Source organism: Anas platyrhynchos, chromosome 20 (assembly GCF_047663525.1).
Source record: "Anas platyrhynchos isolate ZD024472 breed Pekin duck chromosome 20, IASCAAS_PekinDuck_T2T, whole genome shotgun sequence".
NCBI lineage: Eukaryota > Metazoa > Chordata > Aves > Anseriformes > Anatidae > Anas > Anas platyrhynchos.
In genome coordinates, this window is record NC_092606.1 from 10,277,819 (window position 1) to 10,303,615 (window position 25,797).

The 25,797-nt window shown below is 43.7% G+C and overlaps 1 protein-coding gene across 2 annotated transcripts in view; it reads left to right on the plus strand.

Annotated features, from left to right (window-relative positions):
• Nucleotides 1–25,797, plus strand: part of GALNT17 (polypeptide N-acetylgalactosaminyltransferase 17) — a 211,656-nt gene that overhangs the window by 38,360 nt on the left and 147,499 nt on the right. Inside the window, exons 1-2 of one of the 2 annotated variants that reach the window (XM_038165708.2) lie at nt 11,333–11,501; nt 18,564–18,747. In XM_038165708.2, the coding sequence (XP_038021636.1) occupies nt 11,348–11,501; nt 18,564–18,747 (338 nt within the window). In that variant the 5' untranslated portion in view covers nt 11,333–11,347. Of the gene's footprint in view, nt 1–11,332; nt 11,502–18,563; nt 18,748–25,797 lie in introns of those variants that run through there. The other variant, XM_027445904.3, reaches the window with a different exon arrangement.

Sequence of the window (25,797 nt, forward strand, 5' to 3'; positions counted from 1 at the left end):
GGAAGATTGGGCCATGAGGTGTTCGCTAGCTGATGCCAGTGTATGGATGTTGTTTGAGATTAACATGATTGGATGTTGTTAGAATTGAACATGATAATAAACCACGTGAACGGAAACACGATGTGCTTATTTTAGACAGAGGAACAGTGACTGTATTAGTCTGAATGTAGGATTAAACCTGAGGGAAAAAATGTGACTGAGTTTTTTTCTTGGGCAGTGATTGGGATTACCTGAAAACTTTTACCAGAGTCTCAGAATTTCATCTGTCACTAATAGCAGGAAATAGGACTTAGTGCTTTATTGCTAGGTCTGGTATATCACAGGAGTAGACCACATGCATGTGTAATGATTTGCAGCTGTTTATTTTAATTTCATTTGACTAACGTATAGACTAACACAGAATTCACAAAGGCAGTTTTAATAAATGCCAGAAATATGCACGGCAGGATTCTTCTGTTTTTACATAAACAGCAACTTACTTTCTGCAGACAATTACAGGCGTGTAACATATGGGGAATTATGGAATGAGGTCTGCAATTGCCCCGTATTTATTTCAGAATTCATATGGGAAGCATTTATCTTGCTTCGTTGTGGAGAGGCATGCCTGTGCAATCTGCTCTTTGGCACGAACACCAAGGGTCCTGCGTGGCCACTGTGCCGCCCCGTGGCTGATGCAGCCCACCCACAGCCCTGTGTTTGAAAAATGTTTCTGTAAGGGCTTTCAGAGTGGCAGTTTCACTGCCTCATGAACTCCCAGTATGGTAAGAGGTAGATGATACCTAGAAAAGTTACATTCATAAGCATAAAGGTCAAAGAATAAGAGGAAAGTGTGGTTAGAGACACAAGAGTTTCAACTGGTCAGCCTACCCTGGGGAGCTACGTGAGCTTCTGTGACAGTGATACCAAGAAATCGGTACGTGTTGCTCCTCAGCCACTGATAAAAGTATCCTGCTGGTAATTCGTGATGTACTTGCCTTTCCTTCCCCTCCTACCTTGTATAGCCCAGCCCTAGGCAGCAGATGGGATTTTTTTTTTCCCCGTATGCGATGCATCTCTCGTCTCCAGCCTTGATTGCAGAGGGATGTTCATTTTATAAAACTCAGGCAAGTATTTTAAAATAAGTCAGTGGAGTGGCAGCCAGTGTTGGCTGGAGATGTGAATTTTGACATTACAGAAGATAAAGGCAGATCTGGGAAAACTCACTTTAGTCCCTGAAATCTAACGAATACAATAGTCAAATTGCATACATTTACCATTCTCAAATCCAGCATAGTTGGTGGTTACTGTTATTTTTATGTTTGCCACTAGCACACAGAGCCCTCAGACCAGGTTCAGATCCCTGTTGAGGCACACAGCGAGTGATAAATTTGTACTGATTAACATCTTCCCAGAGTCTTGCGGTCACCTTAAATATATTGCATTTATTGCTGTTGTCATTAGCTATTTGTACCTAGGTAGTATTTAGGAAACCCAGTCATGTATCAAGATCCCATTGAGTTAGGCTCAGTACAAATAAACAATAAAATGACTCACACTGCTCCACAAACCTTACAGTTAATGACTTAACTAATTACTCTAATTAATCTGTGGAAAAATTGGAGAATTTGCCCTGAGACCTATTGAAAAATTAGTAAACACATACTGTCCTTTCTTCTGTCATATATTCTCATCCTGAGGGTTTTATCTCTGCCCTTGATTATGTGGAAGCACAAGAATGTGCTGGGATGTAGGAGTAGCCCCAGGTTCCCACTTAGCCTTTGTTTACTCGGAGGACCTTCCAGCAACCATTCATTTTTGAGCCAGGGAAAGTGGGCTGGTATTTAACAGTGCTCAGTGGATTGTCTTTGGATTTGCAGGGAATCTGCACATGTTGGCTGATGCAAGAACGAGGATTATTTTGGTTTGTGTGTGGAACATGTTGGCTTTCATTTCTCTTTGAAAAGGCTTGGTCCAGGAAGGACTTTTTATTTTTGAAGCTGGTCTAGTAGAGCACCTTGTTTCTTAGAAGAATGCATGTATCTCGAAGTGTGATAAATTATTTGGCCTAAAGGACATGATACTTTCCTTCTAAAGGTATCCTCTCAGCAATCTGACCTTTTAAAAATGATTTTTTTTTTTAGTCACGTATTTTGTGTTAGCTCATACTGTATGTGCCTTTCTTTCCAGCCTTATTTTGGAGCTTAAATCTTGGTCAGCAGAAACCCATTTATTGTACTGCATTTTTGTGCATCTTCTTCACTCCCTTCCTGTAGGGTACATCACTAAGCATCTGCATGCACATAGAAAAACTCTGATTTAAACCACTGCTTACCTGCCTTGGACCAAAATTAGGTTTGTACCTTCAAGAATTGATGACAGGTGCAAGTAAGTAACAGTGGTGATTTGTCACTGAGAAAACGTTTCCTGTATCTGAAAGGAGACTCATTAACTATTCAGCCCCAAATGGAAGTGACCCTTAGTGAATTGCTCACAGTTATGGAGAGAAAAGAATCTGTCTTAAGGCTTTCTGTGGCAAGGTGAAGGAGTTTCTTCAAGTCAGACCACCCTGACGGCATAGCAACTTAGGTTCAGTAGTTCAGATACTTTTTTTTTAATCTGTAGAAGAAGGTATGGAGAGCAATTGCCAGTATTGCAGTGTCTTTGGGTGCTGTCATGCAGGCTCCAAGCCATGTTCTTTTTTGCCCAGAGATTGTGACTTTGGTTTGTGAGGCATGTAATGTACTTTAACTCACACAAATTAATCTAATACTTTGCCTTGAAGTTCATGCAGAGCATAGCAAGGCATCGGCAGCATGTCAAGTTCACAGGTTCTTTCTGTGTTATGTCCGGAGAAAGCTTTCATAGGGCTCTGAAGTGAAACTCAGATTTCAAATTTCAAAGTCCTGCGGTCTTTGTTTTAACTCCATGTACATACCTGAATTGCATATTGATGCCAAGCACTGGCTTCTGAATGTATTTTACTTGGTGTTTTGGAGTCTGAATTTCTGATAGTAATATGTTTTGTCAATAATTTGAAAATGGAGTAAGACTATCTGGAGGAATATATACAGAGCAGCCTGAAATCACACTTAACATGGTTACACAGGAGAAAAGGTTTTGGTACCCAGGGTTATCTGCCCATAAACTTGCTGCAGAGGTGAGTGAGAGAGAGATGAGCTTATGAAGAAAAGGCTGAATATTGTCAGCAATTAGATACTTTAATAGCAGTGACCATCAGTTTTCCTCTCTCTCATAGGAAGGAGCTCTGTCGTGTCAGTGTCATTGGAGGATGCTTCTGAGGACCTTGAACACATGTAGGGGTAACGTGCCCAAGATAAGGTTTAATCATGGTACAGAAAGCACAGGAAAAAGGAAAGGAAGGAAGGGCTGGGTAGCCAACAGGAAGGCTTCCAGGCTGGGCACCCAGGGCTGTGGTCTTGAAAGCCACTTGACCATGTAGACAAAAGAAAGATCATGAGCTCAAAGTCATCGTGGCATTGCCAGGTTGTTAAAGTGGAAGCAGAGATGTGAACTTCTGTCATGATGCAAAAACTTGACACAGGAAAAGGAGCCATGAAGAACAGTTGCTTAGAATATTTTAGTCTTCCTCTGGCACTTTGAGAATATGTACTATATGCTAACAATTTAAGCCCAAAAGATGAGTTGGGAGAGCATCTTGCTCTCGCTTCCTGCTCAACATTTCTTATTCTCTTTGAATTTTAGATCCAAGTTGCTCTCGGGTGTTGTCAAAAGGTGGCATATCCTTAATAAGCAAACACGGAGAAATGAATGTAATGCTTTTGTCTTTTCTCTTGACCTGCATTGGAAGCAGGAGCTATGTTTTGCTCATAAATAAATTATTTTCCCAAGGAGAATTCGATCTCTGCAAACTCACGGTGTGTGGGAGGCTTTGTCATGTCAAGAAGGAAGAAGAAAGTCACAGATTATTGAAGGACAACTTTAGGAAAGAGTGGGGGGAAAACTGATGACCTCCAGGCCTTGTGTGCATCAGGGGAGAGTTGGGACTCTGTCCTGCTGGAGGAAGATGTCCCTCATTTAGGTCCTCAGCTCCTTTTTCCTACCCAGAGCTCCCAGTAAAGTCTGGTTTTCATTCTCTTCCTTTCATTCATCTCCCAAGAATAGGATTCCTGATCTTTTAGGGGACAGTAAATGCCTCCTGAGAGGAGGCATCTTTTTCATGGCATCTTTTCTACGGCACCTCCAGGACTTGTTTGAGCTGTGAAGGGATGGGGCTCAGGATTTGAAGGCTCAATGTCTACCGCAGCAACCTTTTCTACTGGGAATCTGAATCCATGGTAAGCCTGACCTGGAAAGGGAAAGAGCAGCTAGATGAGGCTGGTGACCCTTAGCATCTTACAGCCACCTTTTATTCCCCTTAAGCCATTTAATTTGCTTAAGGTGAAGAGGGCAGCCTTTGTGTGGTGGGTGTTAATTGGATTTCTCCCTTGATAGAACAAGAGGAAGGTATAACGCACTGAGCGGTTGCAAGATACTTCCCAAATTGTTTAGGATGCTGAATTGGGAGATTAATTAAAATACAGCCTTAATATCCTGTGTTATTGCTGGGTTTCTAGAACAAGCAATGGCAAAAGTTTTTTTTTTAATTTAATTTTTTTACTGTGAGTGTCAACACAAAAGAATAGCTGATTTCTGTATGCTGGGTAGCAACAGGGTTACTCATTAGCACAGTTTTTAGGGGTGAATTAGTTTATGGTCATGGGCTCCTGGCTGGGAGTCTCTGGCCTGATCATGGCTCCCCTGGCAGACTCGGGGGCACAGCGCGTGTGGCCCTGGGGACAGCGGGTACTTGGTGGGGGCTGCGGCCTTCCAGTGATGTGGTGTAGAAGGGAGACTGCCCTGATCAGCGGGGGCTTTGAGGGACAGAAATGAGGTGCCAAGAGGAGTGGGATGTAATAATAAATGCCTGTGTGCTAGAGGGCTTGGAGAATGGGAGAGAGTATTGAGTTGAGAGCTGCGTCTGCGTGGGAAGCTGTGGCACCACACACGTGGCAGGGCTGTTCTTCCCAGAGAGGACGTTTGGCAAAGACAATGCCTCAAGAGACCTCTCATTTGCCATCTGGGGACCAGAAAGAAGAGAACAGTGTCAAGTGTGCTCTGTGCTGACACTGCTGGCACTGCGTACGTCCTTGGCAATCTCTACCATGGGGCAGGAGGCTTGTAGAGGCCTGTGGACACAGAATGCACCTCAGTGCCAGCTCTGTGTCTGTGGGCTTCTTGTTGTCGTCTTAATCGAATGCATTGCTCTTGAAAAAGGCTACAAACACTCTGCTTTTGCAACAAACATAATCCTGTCAGGCACTGTAAGGGTTGGGGCTGGCCCTCCGGATCCATCTGGTCCTTCCCAGTCACCATGCTCCCTGTGGGCCGGCTCTCAGAGTGAGGCGGTCAAAACGCAGCCCTTGTGTGATCCGTACTTGGGTGTTACCTCGTGGTACCCTTCCATTGGTGCTGGTTGCTCAGGAGGGGAGGGCCTCTGGAGGAAGGCATCCTTTTTTCTGGCTGGAGAATATGATTCGGCCTGTCCTAAGTCAAGTTCCTTTGCCCTTGGAACAGACCATGCTCTGCAGGATTTGCTTTAGGATTTGGGTGGCTTTTACTGCAGTAAAGTAGGCCAGATTTTTGTTCTGGAGGCAGAAAATTTTCTAATTTCACAAGAGCTCAGATTCTGTCTCTAAACACTAATCTTTTCTAGCTAAGTCACCTTGAACAGATTATCTTCCATGTTTGATTGTCTAGAAAATTAGTGAGGTATGCTTTCAGTTCTGTTCTCTTGGAGTACCAAGCACAATGGGACCAAGATGCTGTTGTACCATATCCCCTCTGTTACCAAGTGTTGTACAAAATGAACAGGGACAGTCCTACTTCAGGTAGGATAAAATCAGTCTCATATTTAGTTCCCTCTCAGGGTGCTTTGAGCATTAATTATGTTTTTAAAGCACTTAGTGCCTATCATCAGAAGCTCTCTATAGAAACACAAAGTTAAACAGTCACATATCGGTGACCTCTTAGGAATTGTTCCCGATGTTGCATAGCATAACCATTCATAAATTCACATTAACAGCAGAGAGCAAGCTCCAGTTCTCCTTCTTTGAGACTCCTGTCAGGCAAAACATTTAAGCTTATGCTTTACTTAAACACTTGAATAGTTTCCCCAAGTTTGCTAACTTATGTTTGATAGTAAAGTAATTAAGTCTATGCCTTCACCTTCACCTTTAGCAATACTGAGACTAAGTCATGATAGAGCAGTTCTAGCTTTGTATCTAAGAGGTGATGCTCATATGTTCATTACAATAACACATTACTTAAAATACCTTGGACTTACTAACAGCAGTATTATGGAGAATGCAGATGTGTACAAGAGCAGAGGCATCACAGTGGAGAATATTTCTCTCTGATGATCAAATTAACGCCTTTATTTCTGTCCTTAGATGTTGCAAGTCATGGTGTGTCACCCCTCTGACCTATTTGCAAAGCACAAACAGATGGGAAGAAATTTGAAAAGCAAAAGCACTCTCTGGGGTGTCCTGTGTGTCTGAGAGCACTGAATGCACACCAGTAAACCAACAATAAATTGTTTCGGTTGCTGAGTGAGAACAGCATCTGAGCACAGCCAGAGCAAGTATTATAAAAGAAATTAAATGCACTAAGCAAAACCCTGTAAAATAGACTTTCCTGACCTTAAAAAGTAAGTAGCAAGTTTATAGCTCAGTAAAAGGCAATTAGTGCAAAGAAGCACGTACACACTTGAAGATGCACGTATTAACCCTGTGTTTCTCCTTTTACAGATATGCTAACATAATAATTACATGTTGGCTTCACTATGTTCTTCCTGTTTCGGGGAAAGCCCTCTGTGGGCAATGTCATCTCTAATACCTCAGTCTTTGCTAATTTAATGAGCAGGTTTATGGGTAGCCCAGGGAGGGATGATACTGAGCAAAGGGCCCCTGTAGAGAAACTTGGAAACATGCTGAGGACCTGTCTGAAAAGTGGTACAGTCCCTCATACCTTTTTGTCTCCGTTTCCCAGCTTTGTGGTGTCATCTCAGTGACATAAGTGCTCATGGGTTAAAAATAACCCCAGCACTCCCTGCCCTTCCTAAGAGAGAATTAGGGACAGAGGAGGAAGGCTCTTGGTTGACCTCATCAACTGTGGAGATTTTATAGCCTAATGCACTAGAGCAGTTCAGTGACTGACTCCAGTTTTCTGCCCTTTCCCTTTTTTGGCTCCCAGAGGCTCTGCAGAGGCGTTGCTCTGTGTGTGGGGCTGACACAGTTTGTGTGCTGAGTGTGTAACCTATCACATAATGGCAATAACCGAAATGGAGTATCCACCTTTGTGCTTATGATGGCTATACTAAAATGTGTTATTTCCTCACTTCATTCCTTACTAAGTGGCATCCTTTGTTCTCTTTATCAACAGATCTATCTGTAGAAGAAGGAAATGTTTTACAAAAAGGAGAACATGAGCATGTATTAAAAGAAACCACAAACACCAACAGCAAGTTATGGAAACATGATTTAGAAATACCAGATTCCTTCTGGCAATGAGAGTGCAGAATATGATTCTTAAGCTTTGAACGGGACTTAAAGAATGTTGGCTTGTGCTTCTGTGGGCTCTGTTCTCTTTGCACTTCCTTAGTTGTTCCTCCGGTTCCTGTGGGGTACCCTGCTGCGGGTGTGACTCTGGTCTCAGTTTCTGTGGGGGCAAGGTGGATTTAAGAAATTCTTGGTTCTTTGTTCTTGGCTGCATGGTCCTGTCCTGGGACTGCAGCTTGGCACTTCTGGGATGTGCAAGAAGCAGCTCTGCCTGGATGTGAGAGGATTGTGATGGGGTGAGAATGGACTGCATTGCCCAGAGAAATTGAATTTTACACTGAAGCATAAAAGTAGCTACGCTGAGCCAAACAAAAGGCTCACCTGACCCTGGGTTTCTGGCAGTGGCTGGTAGGAGTGACTGCCGAGGAAGAATAGTTTGCAGAACAGCCCCACAAACCTCTGTAACAACACAAATGAGAGAGGTGATGATTTGCTGCTGGGGGCAGAAGAGTTTGGTAGCTTCTTAAGCTGTCTTTACTAAGAGAGATGGTATAATGAGCAGTATATCCTAATTTTCCTTTGTGCTTTCTGATGCTTGGATTGGGTCTCAAAATAAATGAGAAGATCCCAACGTACTGCTCCTGCCATCTTTCCTGAGCAGGTCTTGCATGTAGCCCTGCCTACTGCCAGGCTGATTTCTGCACTGCTCAAATGGGAAAGCAAGATCATTTGTGCTGGCTTGTATTGCAATCTAGCTAGTAAGAATAAAGTTACAGATAATTGCTTAATTCTTCACTCAAATGGAATCTTGGCTGATCAGTATAAATATGCTAGGTTGCTTTTACCCTTGACCTTTCTCATTCAAGCTTCTGTGTCCCCAGCTGTCTGATATGCACCAAGTCAGCCAGCATGTATGAGAATAGCTTGGGTGCTTCAGCAAAGTCCATCAAGCGCAGAATTGTACTTAGGTGTTTGCTGAATCAATACCCCATTAGGTGCAAGGACCAGGGGCCTTGTATTTCTTTTGAATGGTGATGTACCCTAAATTGATCTTTGAAGTTACTGGAACAGTATCAGGCTTTTCGTGTGAGGTCCTGCTATGGTTTATGTTGTATTACGTTGGTAAGCTATGTACATAGACTCCTCTTATGATATTTCATCAGGCTTCAGATAGCTGTATGTTAACTCATTGCGGAAGTATTGCTGGACAAAACTTTTAGTGTTGCTCTTTAACCTCGCTGCTGCCATCTGTGGAGAGAAGCCTGTTCCTGGACAGAACATTGACTTCTTGCAGAGCATCTGTAATAGCGTTTGTGTGCCTCAAGTTCCTTGTCCTGGAACCTCAGCAGGTAATTCCCACACAGGTGGTTTGCAGTGGAGCAGCCAGGCCTGCTCACATGTTGCTCACTTGGCCTTAATGGTGGAAAAGTATGCAAGTGTTACTTGCTTTCTAATTGCAACCTGAGCATGATGCTATTTTGTGATGTCTAAAGCCAACTTAAAATAACAGCAAGGAGATTTCTTTAGATCATTTTAAGCACCTGATGGAAATTCATCCCTGTGTGTTGGTGGGGAAATGGTTGTGCCTGCATCCCAATAAGATTGAATCCTTGAAAGCAGGCCCTAGGCAGGGCTTAATAAAGTGAGCTCTCTGAAGCTCTTGAACATGGATGCAGTGTGCCTGGAGTCAGCAGTCTCTCTAAATGATCTTAGTGATGGTTTTGACCCTTTCTTTTTGTTATGCATTGTGATCTACTGCTACTTGTGTTATTTTTTCCTCTCTCAAGTAAACTGCATGTATTTCCAGAATGTGATGGTCCCGTGTGCTAGTCAGAGATATAAATTTGTATTCGTGTCATAATGTGCAAGTGAGATCTCTACAGCACATTCTTTTCTGTGCTTTAGTGCAAATGCACTTCATCCATCCTCCTTTGCAGATCCATGTGTGTTATCTGGAAATGAGAGTCAGCTGCTGGTGCTGCATATGTCACTTTACTACTTGGCAACTGCCTCAAAGATATCGATACCTTGCCTGCAAAATGTACATTCCTTCTTACAACACATCTTGCGCTCGCTGATATAATGATGCAGCTTATTACAGCATATTTAATTCCAAAGAGCATTTTGAATTGCCTGTTATAGGAATCCCTCTTCCTCCAGCTGATACAGGATGCTTTGGGTGCAACCACAGCTGCTGAACACCATGTGCAGTGGGGCACATAGTGAAGGTGGGAAGAGCACAGGAAAGTCAGAGCCATCGGAAATCCCCACGTTCAGAGCAGCAGAGTGTAACTGGTCAGTTTGAGACAAACCTTTAATAACCGCGAGTGATTGGCATCTTGGTTTGAGCCTTTTGTTTGAAAGAGGGGGCTCCCAGCAGCAGGGCAGCTCCTGTGGTGGTTGTGTTAGTACAGGCATGGGAAGAGCATTGCTCTAATTAAGTTGCCAGGAGTGCTTCATACACGTCCTGGGTTTTCCTTAGGATATAAATCACCTCCAGTCTTGTCTTTTGTATCTGAATAAGATATTTATGCGTAAGTCTACTGTTTGTTCTCCCTGCTGAGATGCAGAAAGCTTTACTTAGCCGGGTCTCCTTGGTCTTCTGATTCTAAACCAGCTATGTTGCTAAATCCTGCTTTTTTTTTTTTTTTTTTTCCCCCTCTCAACAAGTAACTTAAAAATGTGCAGCAGAATCATAGGCGCTAATATCTTTGGACTTTCAGGGAGCATAGATCTATGTCCAAGCTCTTCTACTAGTCCCAGGTTTTAGAATCAACTATATAATTCCTTTGAACTGAATGGCCTCAGCCAGCTGAAGGATTTCTGTCATTTTGTGCCTGAGGTGAATCTTGATCAGGAAATTCTTTTGCAGCCAGAACTTTGTAGTGTAATGGCCTAAACAGGGCAAGACTGGCTTTGAAATTCTCCTGATAACTGTATTCTCCTTGCAGCAGATGCCAGTCCTCCCTGTGGCTCTGAAGGTAATTTTGTGTGTTTCCATTTCCATATAGATAAGGAAACTTCAATTACCTGTATGTTTATGTGTGTGTATATATATATATATATACACATATGTATAAATATATATTTATATTAAAACATTTCTAACCAGACTCAAAACTCTGTGCAGTCTGAATGTGCTCTATTCTCCTATCCTTTCCACTGGGTACAAGGTGGGAGGAAGCCTTGGACATTGCCTTACTGCTTCTTTCATGATGTAATCTCAGCTGTGCTTAAATCATAGATGTCGATCCAACCTGTCATTACTACATCTAATAATAAGGAGCTGTGCCTGTCCTGGGCAGCCAGTTTTGGTGCTTGCGTAGCTGGGCTGCTGGGAAATGCATACAGTTCTCACCCATCCAGCTGTCACGGTTACTTAAGTGAGCTCTTAATGGTCTATTGGACAAGCTTGTTTTAGTAAGAATTATTCAATTTTATCTACACAGGAGCTTTCTTATAGATTAAATATATTGGATTACAGGTAAAATATGCTGTGTTTTCAGTTTGTCTGTGCCTGGCTAAAATCCCTGTTTGCCAAGCGTGAGCCCAACAGAATTCATCTGCTGCTTTTTTGAGTTCACATTTGTCGTTCAGTGTGAAGCCAGAGGTTTGAAATTTTCTTGAAGCCACCTTTTGCCAGTCATCATTTTTGTGTTTATCTCTGCAGTATACCAACAAATCATTTGCATGGCAAAGGACGCCAGACAGCTCTGTCGGATCATTGCAGCTGCTCTGAAGGAAATGTTCAGATGTGCTAAAATATATCTCACTGGAAAAGTACTGTCCAAATGGAAGTTGATAGCATTGATCCTTTAGCAAGAGGGATTTGTCAGAAGCCTGCTGCAGCATTTGATGTTGAGGATATACTGGCTTTTGATGAGTGGTCAGCCCTGGGAAAAACATACCCAACACGTACACTGAATAAAATTGTGGAGTGTTCAGGTGAATAGTGATTTATTTTTTTTTTCCACTGGACTCTACTAAATACCATTTTAAGTTAATTTTTAAAACTTGTGTGTTTTTTTTTTTTTTTCCCAATAAAGTTATCTTCTGTCTTCTAATAGCTTTACTAGCACGTTTGGTTTCCTTTGCAAGAGTTTAGGGATGCTTTGGGAAAGCAGTGAGAGCAGAGAGACGGTGATAGAGCCAGTTGTGTTTTGTGCTACCTGGACACCTTCTGCTGCCCCCATACTGCACAGAGTTGTGTGCTGTGTAGGTGCGACCTGCAGTCAGGGGAGTGGGCAATATTTAGTGTAATAAACAGCAAGTGTGAGCAAAGACCGAGTAAAAATTGTGTAAAAGCTGCTGCACGGAGAAAGAAGAAAATGTATTGCCAGGTCTCAGCCTCCACCAAAGCTGAAAAGGAAAATTGGTGCCTGTTAGTCTGCCAATTAGCCTTATCTTTAATGAGTCCTCCTTTTAATAGGCTGTATTTGCAGCATTCAACAAGTCAACACTAAAAACTTAAGTGGTTTTCCATAATTTCTAGCATTACCTATGACATTTGCCCTTTGGTGTCTATTCTGGTTTCTCGTAAAATACCCCTAAAAGCCTGTTTGTTGTATCCTTTCTTTCCCTCTTCACCAAGAGGTCACACAGAAGAGCCGTATCAGCAGTGTGACACAGCACATACTAGGCCATTTACCTAATCTTTTTTTTTTCTTTTTTTTTCCTGAATCAGAAATTCTTTTTAGCCTTCAAATCTCTGGCTGAAGTGAGGCCAGAAGTGCACGTCCCCGTGAGAGCCATTTAGGCTGGATGGTCCGTGGAGCTTAGTTTAGGAAGAGCTGTACTTTTCAAAGCCATTTCCTTTAATTTTCTTTTTATGCTTCCCTTATTTTCAGTTTCAGAGGGTTGTTTTTTGTATTTATTTCTTCTTGAGAAGGGAAGACTTTGTGTCCTTTCTTGGTGAAGGTATAGCACATGCCTTTAAATCCATACTGTCTCATGTAGTGGGATGGCATAAACAAATGATGAAGGATGCAACTTACAGTTCTTGCCTTTTATTTGCCTTTTCAAAAATCTTTCCTATGTGATTTCCTCCCTTCTTTTCCCTTCTCCACCTCCAGTGTTCAGGCTCAGGACCCCTGTTTTTCTGAAAAGCCGTTCAATTTCAGATGCTTTTCTCTATTCCCTAGCCTTCTTAATGAAAGAAGTTTCCTTGGCTTAAGTTTGTATAGGTAGGGTTAACATTTTCTTTCATCTAGGCTGACATGTAGCAAAATGCTTTTCCAACAAGCCTGCTGCCTGGGGAGCCTGTTTGGCTGGGCGCTTTATAAATGAAGGCTGTGTATCACATTATATTGTATTTTACCAAAGGTTTTCTCTATCCCTGAAAGCTCCTGTCTCCTTATGAAACATGCTGCCAGTTTAAGAAGGGAATAATATATTTACTGTAGCTGTACTCAGTCTAGGAATAATTTGGCTTCGGAGATTAAATTTTTATATCATCTTGAAGAAAACCAACTCTTTGTCAGCCCTCAGGGAATCCAGTGTCTGGCCTTTTCAGCAGGAGGGGCTCAAATATTAGCAGATAAAAAAAAAAGACACCACTTATAACTTCTCTTCCTGCAACACGAGCAATGCACTCCTGTTGTTTCAAAGTTCAGATGTTTTAGGAGATTTTGAGAAAAATCGTGTTTTCATTTCTAAGCTACTTGTTGGGTGAATGTGGCTTAAGGATGACTGAAGCTCAAAAGTGTTCAGAGCTCTGATCCATACCGGGCATCTAATCTAGATGCAGCCCATTACCATCTCATGAGCTTGCAAAATTCACTAGGGAGTCTCCAAAGATCAGGCTTTTTGTGGGGGCTTAATGCTGTTTATCGCTATAGATAGGCTGGAGCAGGCATCAGGAAAGATGTTTTGGCAGCAATTCAGCACTTCTGCTTTGGTGCCTGCCCAGAATGATAAAAGATTTGGTCTGTGACTTGGAAAGGGTTCTTACAGTTTTTACTTTTTAGCCCAATTCTTCAAGGAAATAAGCTGACGCGATCACGCTCTTGCTCTTTCTTGCTCTGTGTGTAATTTCTGGCACTGTGGGCCCATTTCAAGCAGGTTTGGCAGAGAGCTGGAAGTTTTAAAAGCGCAAAGATGCTGCGAGCACATTGCTAGTAAGAAGCCACAGCAAAAGGCTGTGCTGAAAACCAGCTCTGGACAGTTGTGTGTTGGGAGCGACCGGCTTCAGAAGCGATTTCGCCTCTGTTTCTGCATCACCAGAGGTGCTTAATCGTTCATTTGCAGCGTTACGCCATTTGAACATGGTACAAGAGATTGCTGGTCCTTCGAGAACCAAATGGTATTTCCATGCAGGCTGTGAAGGGCAGACAGAAAATGAAAGAAGATGCATGTGCCACTGCCAGGAACCTGCACGTGTAGCTCTAAGCTCCTGAGCAGTTTGCTTGGTTCTGCTGGCTGGGAATCGGAGGGGTATCCTGGGCTGTGCCGGCTGTGGTGACTTGGGAGCACAGTGACCGGCACCCTGGAGAGGATTTTGGGTGTTTGCAGCCTCTCTGCCTTGGGAGAGCCTGAATCTGCTGACCCTGCATATTGTGACCAGGATTTAGACCAGGCTGTTGTCCGTGCAAGCAGGGACTGGAAAAGCAATTCAGAGAGCATCAGGGGAGACAGGGAGGAGGAAGATTTGGGGGACTGGACTAGATGATCTTTCAAGGTCCCTTCCAATCCCTAACGTTCTGTGATTCTGTGAAGGAGAGCAAGGAGAGGAAGGGACATGATTGCACACAGGAACCCTGTCTGAAAGGTTTGCTCCTGGGAAACACAGGGGTGTTTCTGTGCACCTGGCTGTGGGTTAATGCAAATCCCAGGATGCTCTGTGCTGAGAAGCAGCTTTCTGTGGGCTGAGGCTGATTTCTGAAATTATGTCAAAGATGCGTAAGGACTGTGGGATTGTGTCCTTTGTGCAGCCCTAAAACTGAATGAGTACAAGCAAATGAATGGATTGATGGGATGAGGGTTGCTCTATCAGTTTGTTTTCAGTCCTGCCTCTTCTGAGGCACCTTTTCAGCCCATTGGAAGCAAACTTCTTCCTCCTCTGTTTGCATGTGAATTATCTTTCTTGCCAGACATTACTTGAATCTTGCATCTAAGTGTCATAAACCAAAGTGGTACTCCAGCTGCACGGCTGAACCCTTCTGACAGCCTCAGCTGGAGGGTGACATGCTAACCAGCACACACACATACATGTAGATCCTCCCCCTTGCATTGCACTGGGGAGTTGTGACTGTCCCTGGGGATGTTTTTGCTGTTTTGGGTAGGGAGTGGCATTGGGAGAGAGGTGGCCTCGTGGCGTTGCTCTCCCCAGTGCATACAGATCGATTGCCTTCATTGATGCCTTTGGTTAAAGGACCCGGGTTTACCTCTGGTTACCGAGACAGGGTTCATAGTAGTAGAAGGGCTAAAGCAAGGAAATGTAACACGGAGAAGTTATATGCAGAAATAAGCTTCAGGGAATGTACTGAGTGAGTAGAGATAAATGTGCGCTGGTATGTTGGTGTGTTTATGCGTCTGCTTGTCTCGACCACAATCTTGGAAGGAAGCAGTTAATGGCATTATAAGCTTGTCAGTCAAAGCTGCTGAATATTAAGTCATGTCTTGGCCTTCCTCTGGTGCCTCTGCAATAACAGGTGCTTCGTTTTGCCAGGACCTAGAAGTCCCGGCAGAGCCTGCTACCTCGGGACAGCTGGGGACAGGGGGTGCAGCTGGGTCTGCTTTGCTCTGCCTGCATCCTGGCTGCATTTTGGGAGAGGTGAAACACACACGTCCCCTTTTATATCTTTCTTCTGGAATAAGGCTACAGAGGGGAAGGGAAGGATGACATCCTTGTGCTCCCCAGCAGTTCCCACCCTGTCCTCCATGGTACACCGTGCTGGTGGGTGAGGATAGAAGGTTTCGCTGGAGAGTGTGCCAAGTTCTTGCAGCCTGCAAATTTCAGTGCAGCCAGCCTGATTCCTTGGCAAAATGTCCTTGCTCCAGGCATCTCCTGATGCTGCTGATCCCAGCTCAGGTCCACCAGGCTGGGTAATGCAGTACAAGCTGATATAGCTTGCTCCTGGGGTTGTTGGTGTTTTGAATACTGAGAGCCAGATTCTTCCCATCTCATTTCAGGTATTGTACTAAGGTAGCTGGGAGCCCGGTTACCTCAGTCAAGACACAGACGAGCACCTCTGGAGACTGGCTCAGGTCTGGTGGTGGATACATTAGCCTTGGAGGGATGGTCGTTCCCTGATGACTTTGATTAGGGACCTCTGCGAGGGCTGCTACCTTACTCTGTGTTTAAAAAAAATACAAACAGTTGATAATAACCTGAGCTTCTTGTCCTGGTTTTGGCTAGGATGGAGTTAATTTTCCTCCTAGTAGCTGGTATGGTGCTGTGTTTGGGATTTAGGATGAGAATAATGATACCACGCTGATGTTTCAGTTGTTGCAGAGCACTGCTTACACCAAGCCAAGGACTTCTCAGCTTCTCGCTCTGCCCTGCCGGCGGGCAGGCTGGGGGTGCAGCAGGAGCTGGGAGGGGACAGACCCAGGACAGCCGACCCAAACTGGCCAAAGGGATGTCCCACGCCACAGCATGTCATGCTGAACAATTCGTATGGGGTGGCTGGGGGAGCGGCTGCTTGGGGCTAGGCTGGGCATCGCTCAGCGGGTGGTGAGCAATTGCATTGTGCATCACTTGCTTTGTACACTTTATCAGTAGTAGCACTATTAGCATTATTATTTGCCTTTCTTTTCTGTCCTAATAAACTCAACCCACAAGCTTTCATTTTTTTTCCCCTCCAGTTCTCTCCCCCATCCTGCTGAGGGTAGGTAGGGAAGGTGAGCAAAGGGCTGTGTGGTGCTGAGCTGCCGGCTGGGTTAAACCTGCCTCAAACAGAGCGTGGTGCTGTGATGTTGGCAGCTCTGACAGCCCACAGGGTGGGAACCCCAGGTACTGCTGCCTCGTGCCCAGGTCCTGTGTCCACGGAGCTTCTGCCAGCCCTCACCCAGCCCTGAAAGTCCCCGCTTCTGCTCAGCCCTTCTGGCCGCTGTGCAGTTCCAAAGCACCAGTAGCAAAAGCACCAGGAAGTGAGAAATCTGGTGAAACAAATGAAGAAAAGCAACATTAAGCTTTTAAAGCCAGCTGGTAGATTTTGAAGATACCTATAGTGGCAGTAAGGGCAGGCTTTGAAAGGATTTTATAGCTCTGTGTTACAGTCTTTCTGGCCAAGAAATATAATTGCCAGGCAGTGAGATGATTTCTTACAGATAGGTTTTGGTAGAAACATTTCATGGGGAAGATGAAGGAGGAGGAATTAAATTTATGAACTGAATTCCATTGTAATGTATCTGTTAGTGATAAAACCCTCAGCTGAGCAACTAAGGAAGATGTTTTGTCTTTTTAGAGTAACAAGAAGCAGGACATGATCTAGGGGACTCTGCGGGAATTTGTGCATTGGCAGGTACTCTGTTCCTGAGTAGAAAAGGTGTTTTTGATAAAGCAATAGACATTTCAGAAAAATTGTCTTTTTCTGAAAATATTTTTAAAAAATATTGTTTTTGTTCTTTTGGAGTCCTTGTCTGAAACCCTGGACACTGCCACAAAAGGAAACTGGTGCCTTGTCTGTTTGGCAGTGAGCTGACCCTTCTCCTTCCCGCTGCTTGGGGTTAGGTTTGCAGAGCGGCCTGTTGGCCTTTTGCAGGCCCAAAGGCTTCCCCTTAACTGGCTTTCTTGGTGCACTCCTCTGGCTGTTGCTGAGCTTACAGATGGAAAAAGGCAGCTTGGGTATCTAATCCATCCCCGTGTCACAGTCAGCTTCTCCTCGCAGTTGATTTGTTAGTACTGTCCTCGGATAAAATCTAATCAAGCCCCGTGCGGTCAGAGAGACTCCATCAACTCTCAGAAGCTCTCTAGCAGGGAGGGCTGTTTAGAGGTACCTTGTCAGAAGGAATAATAATAATTTCCATTCAAGTGTTTCAAACTGTGATTTATATTCATAGGTGATTTTCTTACTGCCTCGCAATATTGCTTTTTAAGGAAAATAGTGTTAATACTGTATCTTGTAAATGGTCAGGCAGCGTTTGGTCTGGGGCAACAGAAATCCACAGCAGGTTTGGGAGCTGGGCCACACGCTTGGAGCGCTGTGCCCAGGGAACAACCTGAATGTTGCTGTCTTTTCATAAATACCAGTGGTGAGGACAGTCTGTTCTGCTCTCAGAATCAGGACTCTGCTATTAAAACAAAAAGAAATATATTCTGGTGTCTTAATTAAAAAAAAAAAATCCATCAGATTTTTTTTTTTTGACAAAGAAAAGTGTGAGTCTCTGCTAATGAAAAATATTCAAATTCCAGGTGTCCTGTGTAATAAATAATAACATGAGCATGAACTTGGCTTGCCACAATCAGCACCAAATCATCAATATAGCTTCTTTTTGTGGAGCTCATTTTGAACTTTACCTATTTCCTTGAGCTATGCAGATATAAATAAATAATTCCACTTGATAAAGGTCTGGGAATGCTATACTTTAAAAGATAAGAAAGCTTTGAGGGGAAATTGTTTTTAAATCCATAGCATTTGTATGCTGTTCACTGTTCATACCGAGCAAAAATTCATTCAGCTGGCAGTTAACCAACCCTATTTTATTCTTATTCTGTGTTCAACCTATCCTTCTCCTGGGGACATCTAACCTTATATGTAATTACATCTCGTAGAGTAGGAAGGAGGTCTAAATAACCTTCTGAACAACTAAATAAATGCACAGATCCCTAGGACAGGTTATCAGTTGGATGCAGGTGGTAGAGCATTGGTAACAGTAGGCCTGAGCTGTGAAGAATTTCAAAATTTGAGTCATTTTCCTTCCTACATTAGACCAAAAATCTAGAATTAGAAATATTTTCAGAAAACCAAAATAAAAAACTCTGGCTTTTCAGATTTTTTGTTTCTTCGTTGGCTTGGAAGTAACAGTGATGAATTTAACAGTGATGGTGGCTTTCTTTCTCTCGAGGTCTGTCCAAGTCACTTGGTCTCATTGAAGGCTATGGTGGACGTGGCAAAGGTGGGCTTCCAGCCACCCTGTCCCCTGAGGAGGAGGAGAAAGCTAAGGGACCCCATGAGAAATACGGCTACAACTCCTACCTCAGTGAGAAAATTTCACTGGATCGTTCCATACCAGATTATCGTCCAACCAAGTAAGTACCAGTTGCTTCATGAAGGAGATGTTGCTCAAGAGCTAGGAGTGGTGGTTACCTTCATGTTCCTGGGCGAGACTGCTCTTCCCTGCTTGCTGTTTGCTGGGCAGTGCTCAATAATGAGCAGCCAATGCAGTTTGGCTGAAATCGGGATCGTTCATAAAGACAATTTATCAGGGAAAAAAAAAAAAAAAAAAGGCTGGTTTCTTCCCACTTCTCTCTCTGTCTCTCTCTATTTCCCTGAAGCAATATATTATTTTGGGTGGTAGTAATGTGGTCAGAAGCTCACATCTGCTCTCGTCAGCAAAGAGCTGTTCACTGAGCTATTGGCCTGTGGTGTTTATTACGCTGTAAAAGCGTGCCAGGACTCACCCTCCCTCCTCCTCTGTCAGCTCCTTCATGTCCCTGCAACACCTCCGGGGCTCTCCGGCTGCCTCCACGCTCCTCCAAGCGCAGTCCTCCTGTGATGCTGCCTGGGGATCTCCTGTTGGGCTTCAGTTGTCCCCAAAGGGATGCTACGAGGTATGGGGCTGGAGCACTGTAACCCTCTTGAACTGCTGTGGCAGGAGGATGGCATGGGAAAAGGCTTAAAATACTGAGCAGAAAGAGTAACAGATATCTCCTGGCAGTGACACCGCTGCACAGATGCCTGTGAAGGGATCCCAGTGGATTCAGTGGCAATATGCTCTCTATGCTATTTCACCAGAATGAACTTTTAAGGTGGTGATGATGATGATGATTACCTGCTAAGCACCTACTCACTTTAAATGAGATGCCAAATCATTGTTAAGAGTGTGAGAGAAGACATACTGTAAGTTTATCTTCATGAAAGTTAATTTTAGATATGGCTAGTAAAGTGCTCCTCAAAATAGGGAAGTGTCAATTTGTTAAGGCTGGAGTGAGAGCTCTGATTAAAAAAATAAATAAAAATAACATGACTGAGAGAGATTTAGATTCTGAAAAATACCTGTGTCATTAGGGTGGTGACAAAGCTATTGCTTGGCATCTGCAAACCACTGAAAATCATGCGGCAAGGGGATGCAGCTACATGTCTCCAGCATCCTGGCAAATTGTTAACGATGTGAGAGCATGGAGAGCTTTTGTTCCTTCACTTCTCTGCATGCTGCATGAATTTCAAGCAGCCACTCATAGTTTCCAAGGCTGTCAGCCACTGACAACAGAAATATTTGGATGAGTTTTCAAAGGAGTGGAGGCCCAGCCTCCAATTCTGCTGGTACGGTTTGTCTGGACAAAATGAATTGCAGGTAGAAATTGCACCTTTGGCTGTATGATATGCAAATCCCACTACAATGACAAATCCTTGAAGTGAGACCTTCTCTAGCAGTTACCTGAGCCTGAGCTTCTTATTTTCATTTCTCATCCAGAACTCTGACTTCTAGCAGAGCCAGCATTACTTTGTGAGAATTAATTTGAGCATTAATGTTTTTTCAGATCTTCCGGGGAAGAAAAGGATTAATTCTGACATTTTTAGGTTTGCATTGTATTTTCCTCAGTACCACTATCAGTCATTTCATAGGAGGGTGGTGGAGAGGACAGAGCAGACGCAGCAATTTATTAAATATGCATCATTTTCGAGCTAGACTAATATTTTGGAGGAGAGAATTTGTGGGTACTGCAGTTGCATAACTCATAACTTAGTGTATTTTATCTATGCAAGATCTTCAGGATGGTGTTTTGGTTATTGCTGCTTTTTTATTTTAAGAGTTCAGTTGTCTTGGTGTTGTAAGAGAGCAGTTGGTCTGGTTGTGAAATAGGTTTTGATTTTGCTGGAAGATTTGAAAAGTTTCAGCTTTTTCTGCTTCTGACTTCAAGATCCATTCGCTATTTTGTGCATGCAATTTTATGGCTGATTTTATGAAGGGTTTAATGCAAACCATTTAAGTCAAGTATCCTGGTCTCTGATTAAAATAGATTCAAGTCAAAGGAAATTAGCCTAAATGGTTTTGAAATTGCAGCATTAGTGGGAAAAACTGTTGAAAACCCTCCAGCTGATAAGCATTACAAAGCATGTATTAGTTTTAAATATAATAGTGAGGCTTGTTTGGTTCCACTAAAGGCTGTTTGATGTCCGGAATGCCGATGGTCGCAGGCTGCTCCTACCAGTGGCTGTCACTCTGGTGATTCTGTCCTTTTAATTTTCTCTTTTTTAAAACAAAAAGATGAATTAGATCAAGTGGTGCTCTCCTGAGTGCTGAGCTGTGCTGGGTCAGACCTCATGGTTCTTTTTCCTGCCTCCTGTTTGTGACTGTGGCTAAAGTGAAGCGAGCTTTAGGGGGAAATGTGACGCATTTTATAATTGCACTACATTTAAATGCTCTGCACCTTGTGGTCAACATGGCTAAGGGGGGGTCAGAGACACATGTGTCCCTGCTCAGGGTGATCAGCAAGCAGACATTGGCAATGAAAAGGTATCACGAGTCTCAGCAAAGGGCCTTTCGAGTCCCTCCCAGAAGCAGTGGAAAGGACAGAGGCCACTGGCCCTGGAGGAGATCCTCCAGGATGTGCTGGGTTCGGGAGGGTGCTTCCAGAGAAGCTTTGGAGAAGGTAAGGTCCTTCCCTTCTTCCCTTTGTGATGTCTCGTTTTAGTTGATCAGCAAATTGTGGCTGAAAAATGCAGTTTATTTTAGAGAGTTCCTTTTACTTAAAAGCTGAGGCTGCTCATCTGGGCTGGAAGGTAAGAAATCTCCTCTGCTCTTCCCCCCTTGAGCAGTATTGGGCTTTACCTTGGAAGGCTTCCTGAAAAGGTGTTGCTGATTACATGGATGTATGAAAAGTGTGCGCGGTGCTGATACCATTGAGGCAGTTGTGCCTGTAAGACCTTGAGCTGGTTGATGTTGCTGATCCTGGCCTTCTCCTGACTAGGAAGGGTTGTGTTGGGTGTGCAATGCAATGTGCTTTTGGAGGGAGTCAGGGAAGTATTCTGCTTTCCCCCCTCAAAGCTGCTTCTTTGGCTAAAGGAAATCAGGACTAGTATTTTGGGGCAAGGGTCCCTAAGTTTGAGTCAGTGGGGGTACAAGATGGGCATAAGCAATGTGTTTCTAGCTATCTTGGTTGTATTGTTGGACTTTAAGATGAGACTTACGCGTGTTCCAAAAGTACCTAAGGTGCTGCTGGTGGACTACAGAGCTTCTACACACATCTTCCAAAAATGGGCTGGAGATACTTTGTCTGTCCGTGTTTTCCTGCAAAAGCTGCTGAGAATGGGGCTGGTGTGTGAGATTTCTGGTTGATCAATTCATAGCGTTTTCTGCCTGCCTGTGAAGGTTTTGGTGTGTGTGTATGTTAAGATGTGTTATTTTCTTTATTGGATGTGAAGCATATTTATTTACATGGGATCCTACGGGCTGCTAACATTCCCCACTTTGATACCAGATTTTATGCACCTCTATTTTTATTCTGTGTTGTATGATTTAATGGGAGCCCCTCTTACATGTAGCAAGAGAACAAAAAATTGCTGCGTTAGATCAGCCTGGCAGTCCATCTTATCCAGTATCTAATCTCTGATAGTGGAATTACCAGATGCTTCAGGTTGAAGAAATCATATTAAGGAGAACTATGAAATAATCTGCCCATCTGGTGCGTTCTTCTCTCTTCTCTATCCTATCTAAAATAAATGTGGAGTTCTCATTATCGCTTTAAAAGTCTGCTCCTGTCTGGAATCCTGCTAAGCTCTGATTCAGTGGTGTTTTATGGCATTATGGGATTAAGGAGTAGATTTAAGAAAAATAATACCCACAATTGTGAGGACTATTGAATCATTGGGGGAAGATGACATATTCCTGCTGCTGCCAATCTCTGAGCAGCTGTTCTCATGCAAGCAAGCTTCAAGTCAACACAAGATATTAAAGTAAGGAAGAAAAACAGTGCAAGTGATGGGTAATTTCTTCAAGTTTAGTGTTCAGCAGTTTTGAGGGCTTCCTAGCCAGGATCCCCTACCCCTTCCCACTGCCTGCCTTTAGTTCCTGTATGTGGCTCAGGCAGAGCATGGGAAAACATTGGGAGGTTAGGGGATGGTGGTACATAGGGAGCATGATCTGCTTTTGTTTTCTTCACAGCACGCAACTGGTAAAAGGTTTGTGTTTATTAGCTGGTCCACGTGGCCTTTGGGAAGTGTCCTGGGCAGAGCTCAACCATCACCGAAGCAGTTCCTGAAGATTAAACAGTTACATATTGCTGACTTGATTTTAATGTTTCCCAGTGGCGTGTCTGGGGGTTGAGTCAGAGCCATTACGCTCAAGTGTCTCAAGTGGCTGAATCACCCTTTTATTTTTGTAGCTGCCTTCCTTGGGAGCCTGGGAGCAATTGGGCTTTTTAGCACCATCTGGCTTCAACTGGTTTTATTGCCAGAGACTTCTGTGTAGCTCCTGGTTGAGGCTCTTTCTTTGAGTGGGGCACAGTGGGAAAGACAGAATTATAAAGGAGTCTTTGGGCTGTTCTCTCACAACTTAAAGGAACTAAACCCATTCTTGACTTTATTTTTATTTAGCGATTGAACAGGTTCTGGGGTGGAGAAACTGCTGTAGCAGGAGGCATTGCAGACTTTGAAGTCTTTGCACCTACGGAGAGCCCCTTGGCCTCTGCTGTGGGGGTTCCTTGGGTCTCAGCCTCCACTTAGGTTACAGAGGTGTTGAGAAACCTAACTTTTTTTTTAAATACTCAAAATTGCATACAACTTTGGAAAGTAGTGAATGCGGATATGACTTGGTTACATCAGGACTGTCCAGGAGCATGGGCCTTAGAGATCACCAATTCAGTCCCTTGCCTGTGAGATCTGCATTTGTGTCTCTCTTAGCATCCGTGATCCTGGTCTGGATGCTGGCTGTCTCTGCCTCCCACAAAGATGCTGAGGTCAGCAGTGGTTTGTGCCACAAGGCTCAGCCAGGGCCAGGAAGATCTGGAGGTTTCGTGTCCTACAGTATTTATTTATTTTCTTGTGAAGAAAAGCAGGTCTCTGCCACTGTGGGAATAACTGAAATGACCTGATTTTGCAGGTGCCTTGATCTCGGTTTTCTCTTTGTACCAAGATACTGGAATGTGATACTTACTCAGGATTTCTCATGATTTGGGCAGGAGACTGCCCTGTGCTTCATGCATCTGGCATCGTGTGTCTTAGCATTTCTTTTCCTTTCAAACTGGAAGGCGTATGAGCTCCTTCAAGGTTTGCTTGAAACAAAGTGTTTATTGCCTCTTTCCCCCCCCCGCTCCACTCCCTCCCCTCAAACGAGCATATTCTTCTTGTTAAGTGTGGCTGAGATCTGCAAATATTATTGTAGCACGTGAGAGAGCTCCTCACTGGTGGTTTCAAGTTTCTTTAGTAGCTGAAACATTTCTGGAGTCACACATTTGTGATATGATGCAAGTTGCTTAGTCATGCTTAGCCCTAGGGTGTTTAGCCATGCTTGATGAAAGAGTCTGAGGAGAAGGACAGTGCTTAAAAGACAAAAACAAATTGTTTGAATTAACAGTGGTGATGTTTGCTGAGAAATAGCAGTCCTTGCTGTATATTGCAGACCAAGGAGATCAAAAGAGCCCTTTCTTTTGTGTGCACGATACATTATTTTAGCTTTTGCAAAGGGTTTCTTTTTTTCTTTTTCTTTTCTTGTAATCCTGTCTACAAACAATAGCAAGGACGAGGCAGGATGTATTAATTTTCTTCTTCAAGTAAGTGAAGGAAAAACTAGCAAGGAACCAAGGCCATATAAGAAGGAGAAAAGCCATGATGGTGCTTCAGATGAGAAGTCCTGCTTTAATAGTACATGGGAGTGTCTTAAAATATACTTTCATCTCTAGGGAAAACAAAACAAAACAAACAAACAAAAACAAAAACAAACAAACAAAACAAAACAAAACAAAAACAGAACTAGGGGTGTATCTTCTCTCTTACTCGCAGCGCTGACAGAGGCTGCTTAGAGAAGCTGTGGATGCCCCATCGCTGGAGGTGTTCAAGGCCAGGTTGGTGAGGCCCTGGGCAACCTCATCTGGTGGGAGGTGTCCCTGCAAGATGCCTCCTGAACATCTTCTGAGAGAGAAAGCAAAGAAACCAAGTAGTGAGTGTCAGCGTCAAGGCTCTAGCCAAAAGGAACCATTCCTTATAACAGGGTTCTGCTTTGCTGTTCAGAGACTGGTTGCTGGATGTTTTCTACCCAAGCACACTGTCTTGCCAGGTCTGTCCCATCTCTGTGTGTTTCTAGGGCTCTGTGTTGCTTTACACATCTTTAGCCTCTAGTGCTCTCCAAAGGAACACTTGAGATTGTGCCAGATCTGTCCCCTCTCTGATGTGAGGTTCATGGGCATAGGAAGATACCTGCAAATGCAGAAAATCCAGCTTCAGAGCTGAAAGGATGTGGCTCTTCTTCCCCTGCTTCATCAGGTACGGGAGAGGTGAGGAGCAGGCACCCAGTCTGCACACAGCCTGGCACCGCCTGTCCCTGGCTGTGCTGCATCTCCTGCGGGCCTCGGGGTGGGTTGTGCCAGGGAAGAGCCCCACATCTGGCTGCTTTATCCCTGCGCTGCTTTTCCAGCACTGATACAAACCACTGCACTGTTGAATACACACTGATACTGATCTTTATTCTTTAGTGGTATCCCGGTATGTATGTATGCAGGGATTGGCTATTGGACTTCCAAAAGCTGTTTTTTTCTTGAAAACTGGGCAAGAGAAGTCTCTCAAGACATGCTTTTCTAGCTGTGCTTGGTGTTTGCTGGTTACTTTAACTTCCTACTGAAATGTTTGTTTTTACCTTTTATTCTGGATGTACATAGAGACACAGAACAACTTTGTTTTTCTTCTGGAGTAAAGATCCTTGCAGTAGGGTTTGTCTGACAGCTACATGTGCTCTGCGTGAAGTCAAAGTGCCAAAAGCCTTTGGTGCTTAGAAGTCCCAAGCATCTTTTTTAACTTTATTGGTAAGAAAGTGCTTCTGGGAAAGTAACTCTAGAGTTGTTTAGTGGCTGTTACGGGTTTATTTTAGTATCATTATTCTGCATCAGTGTAATCTAGAAACACCGTGACCCTGGATTTGTATACAC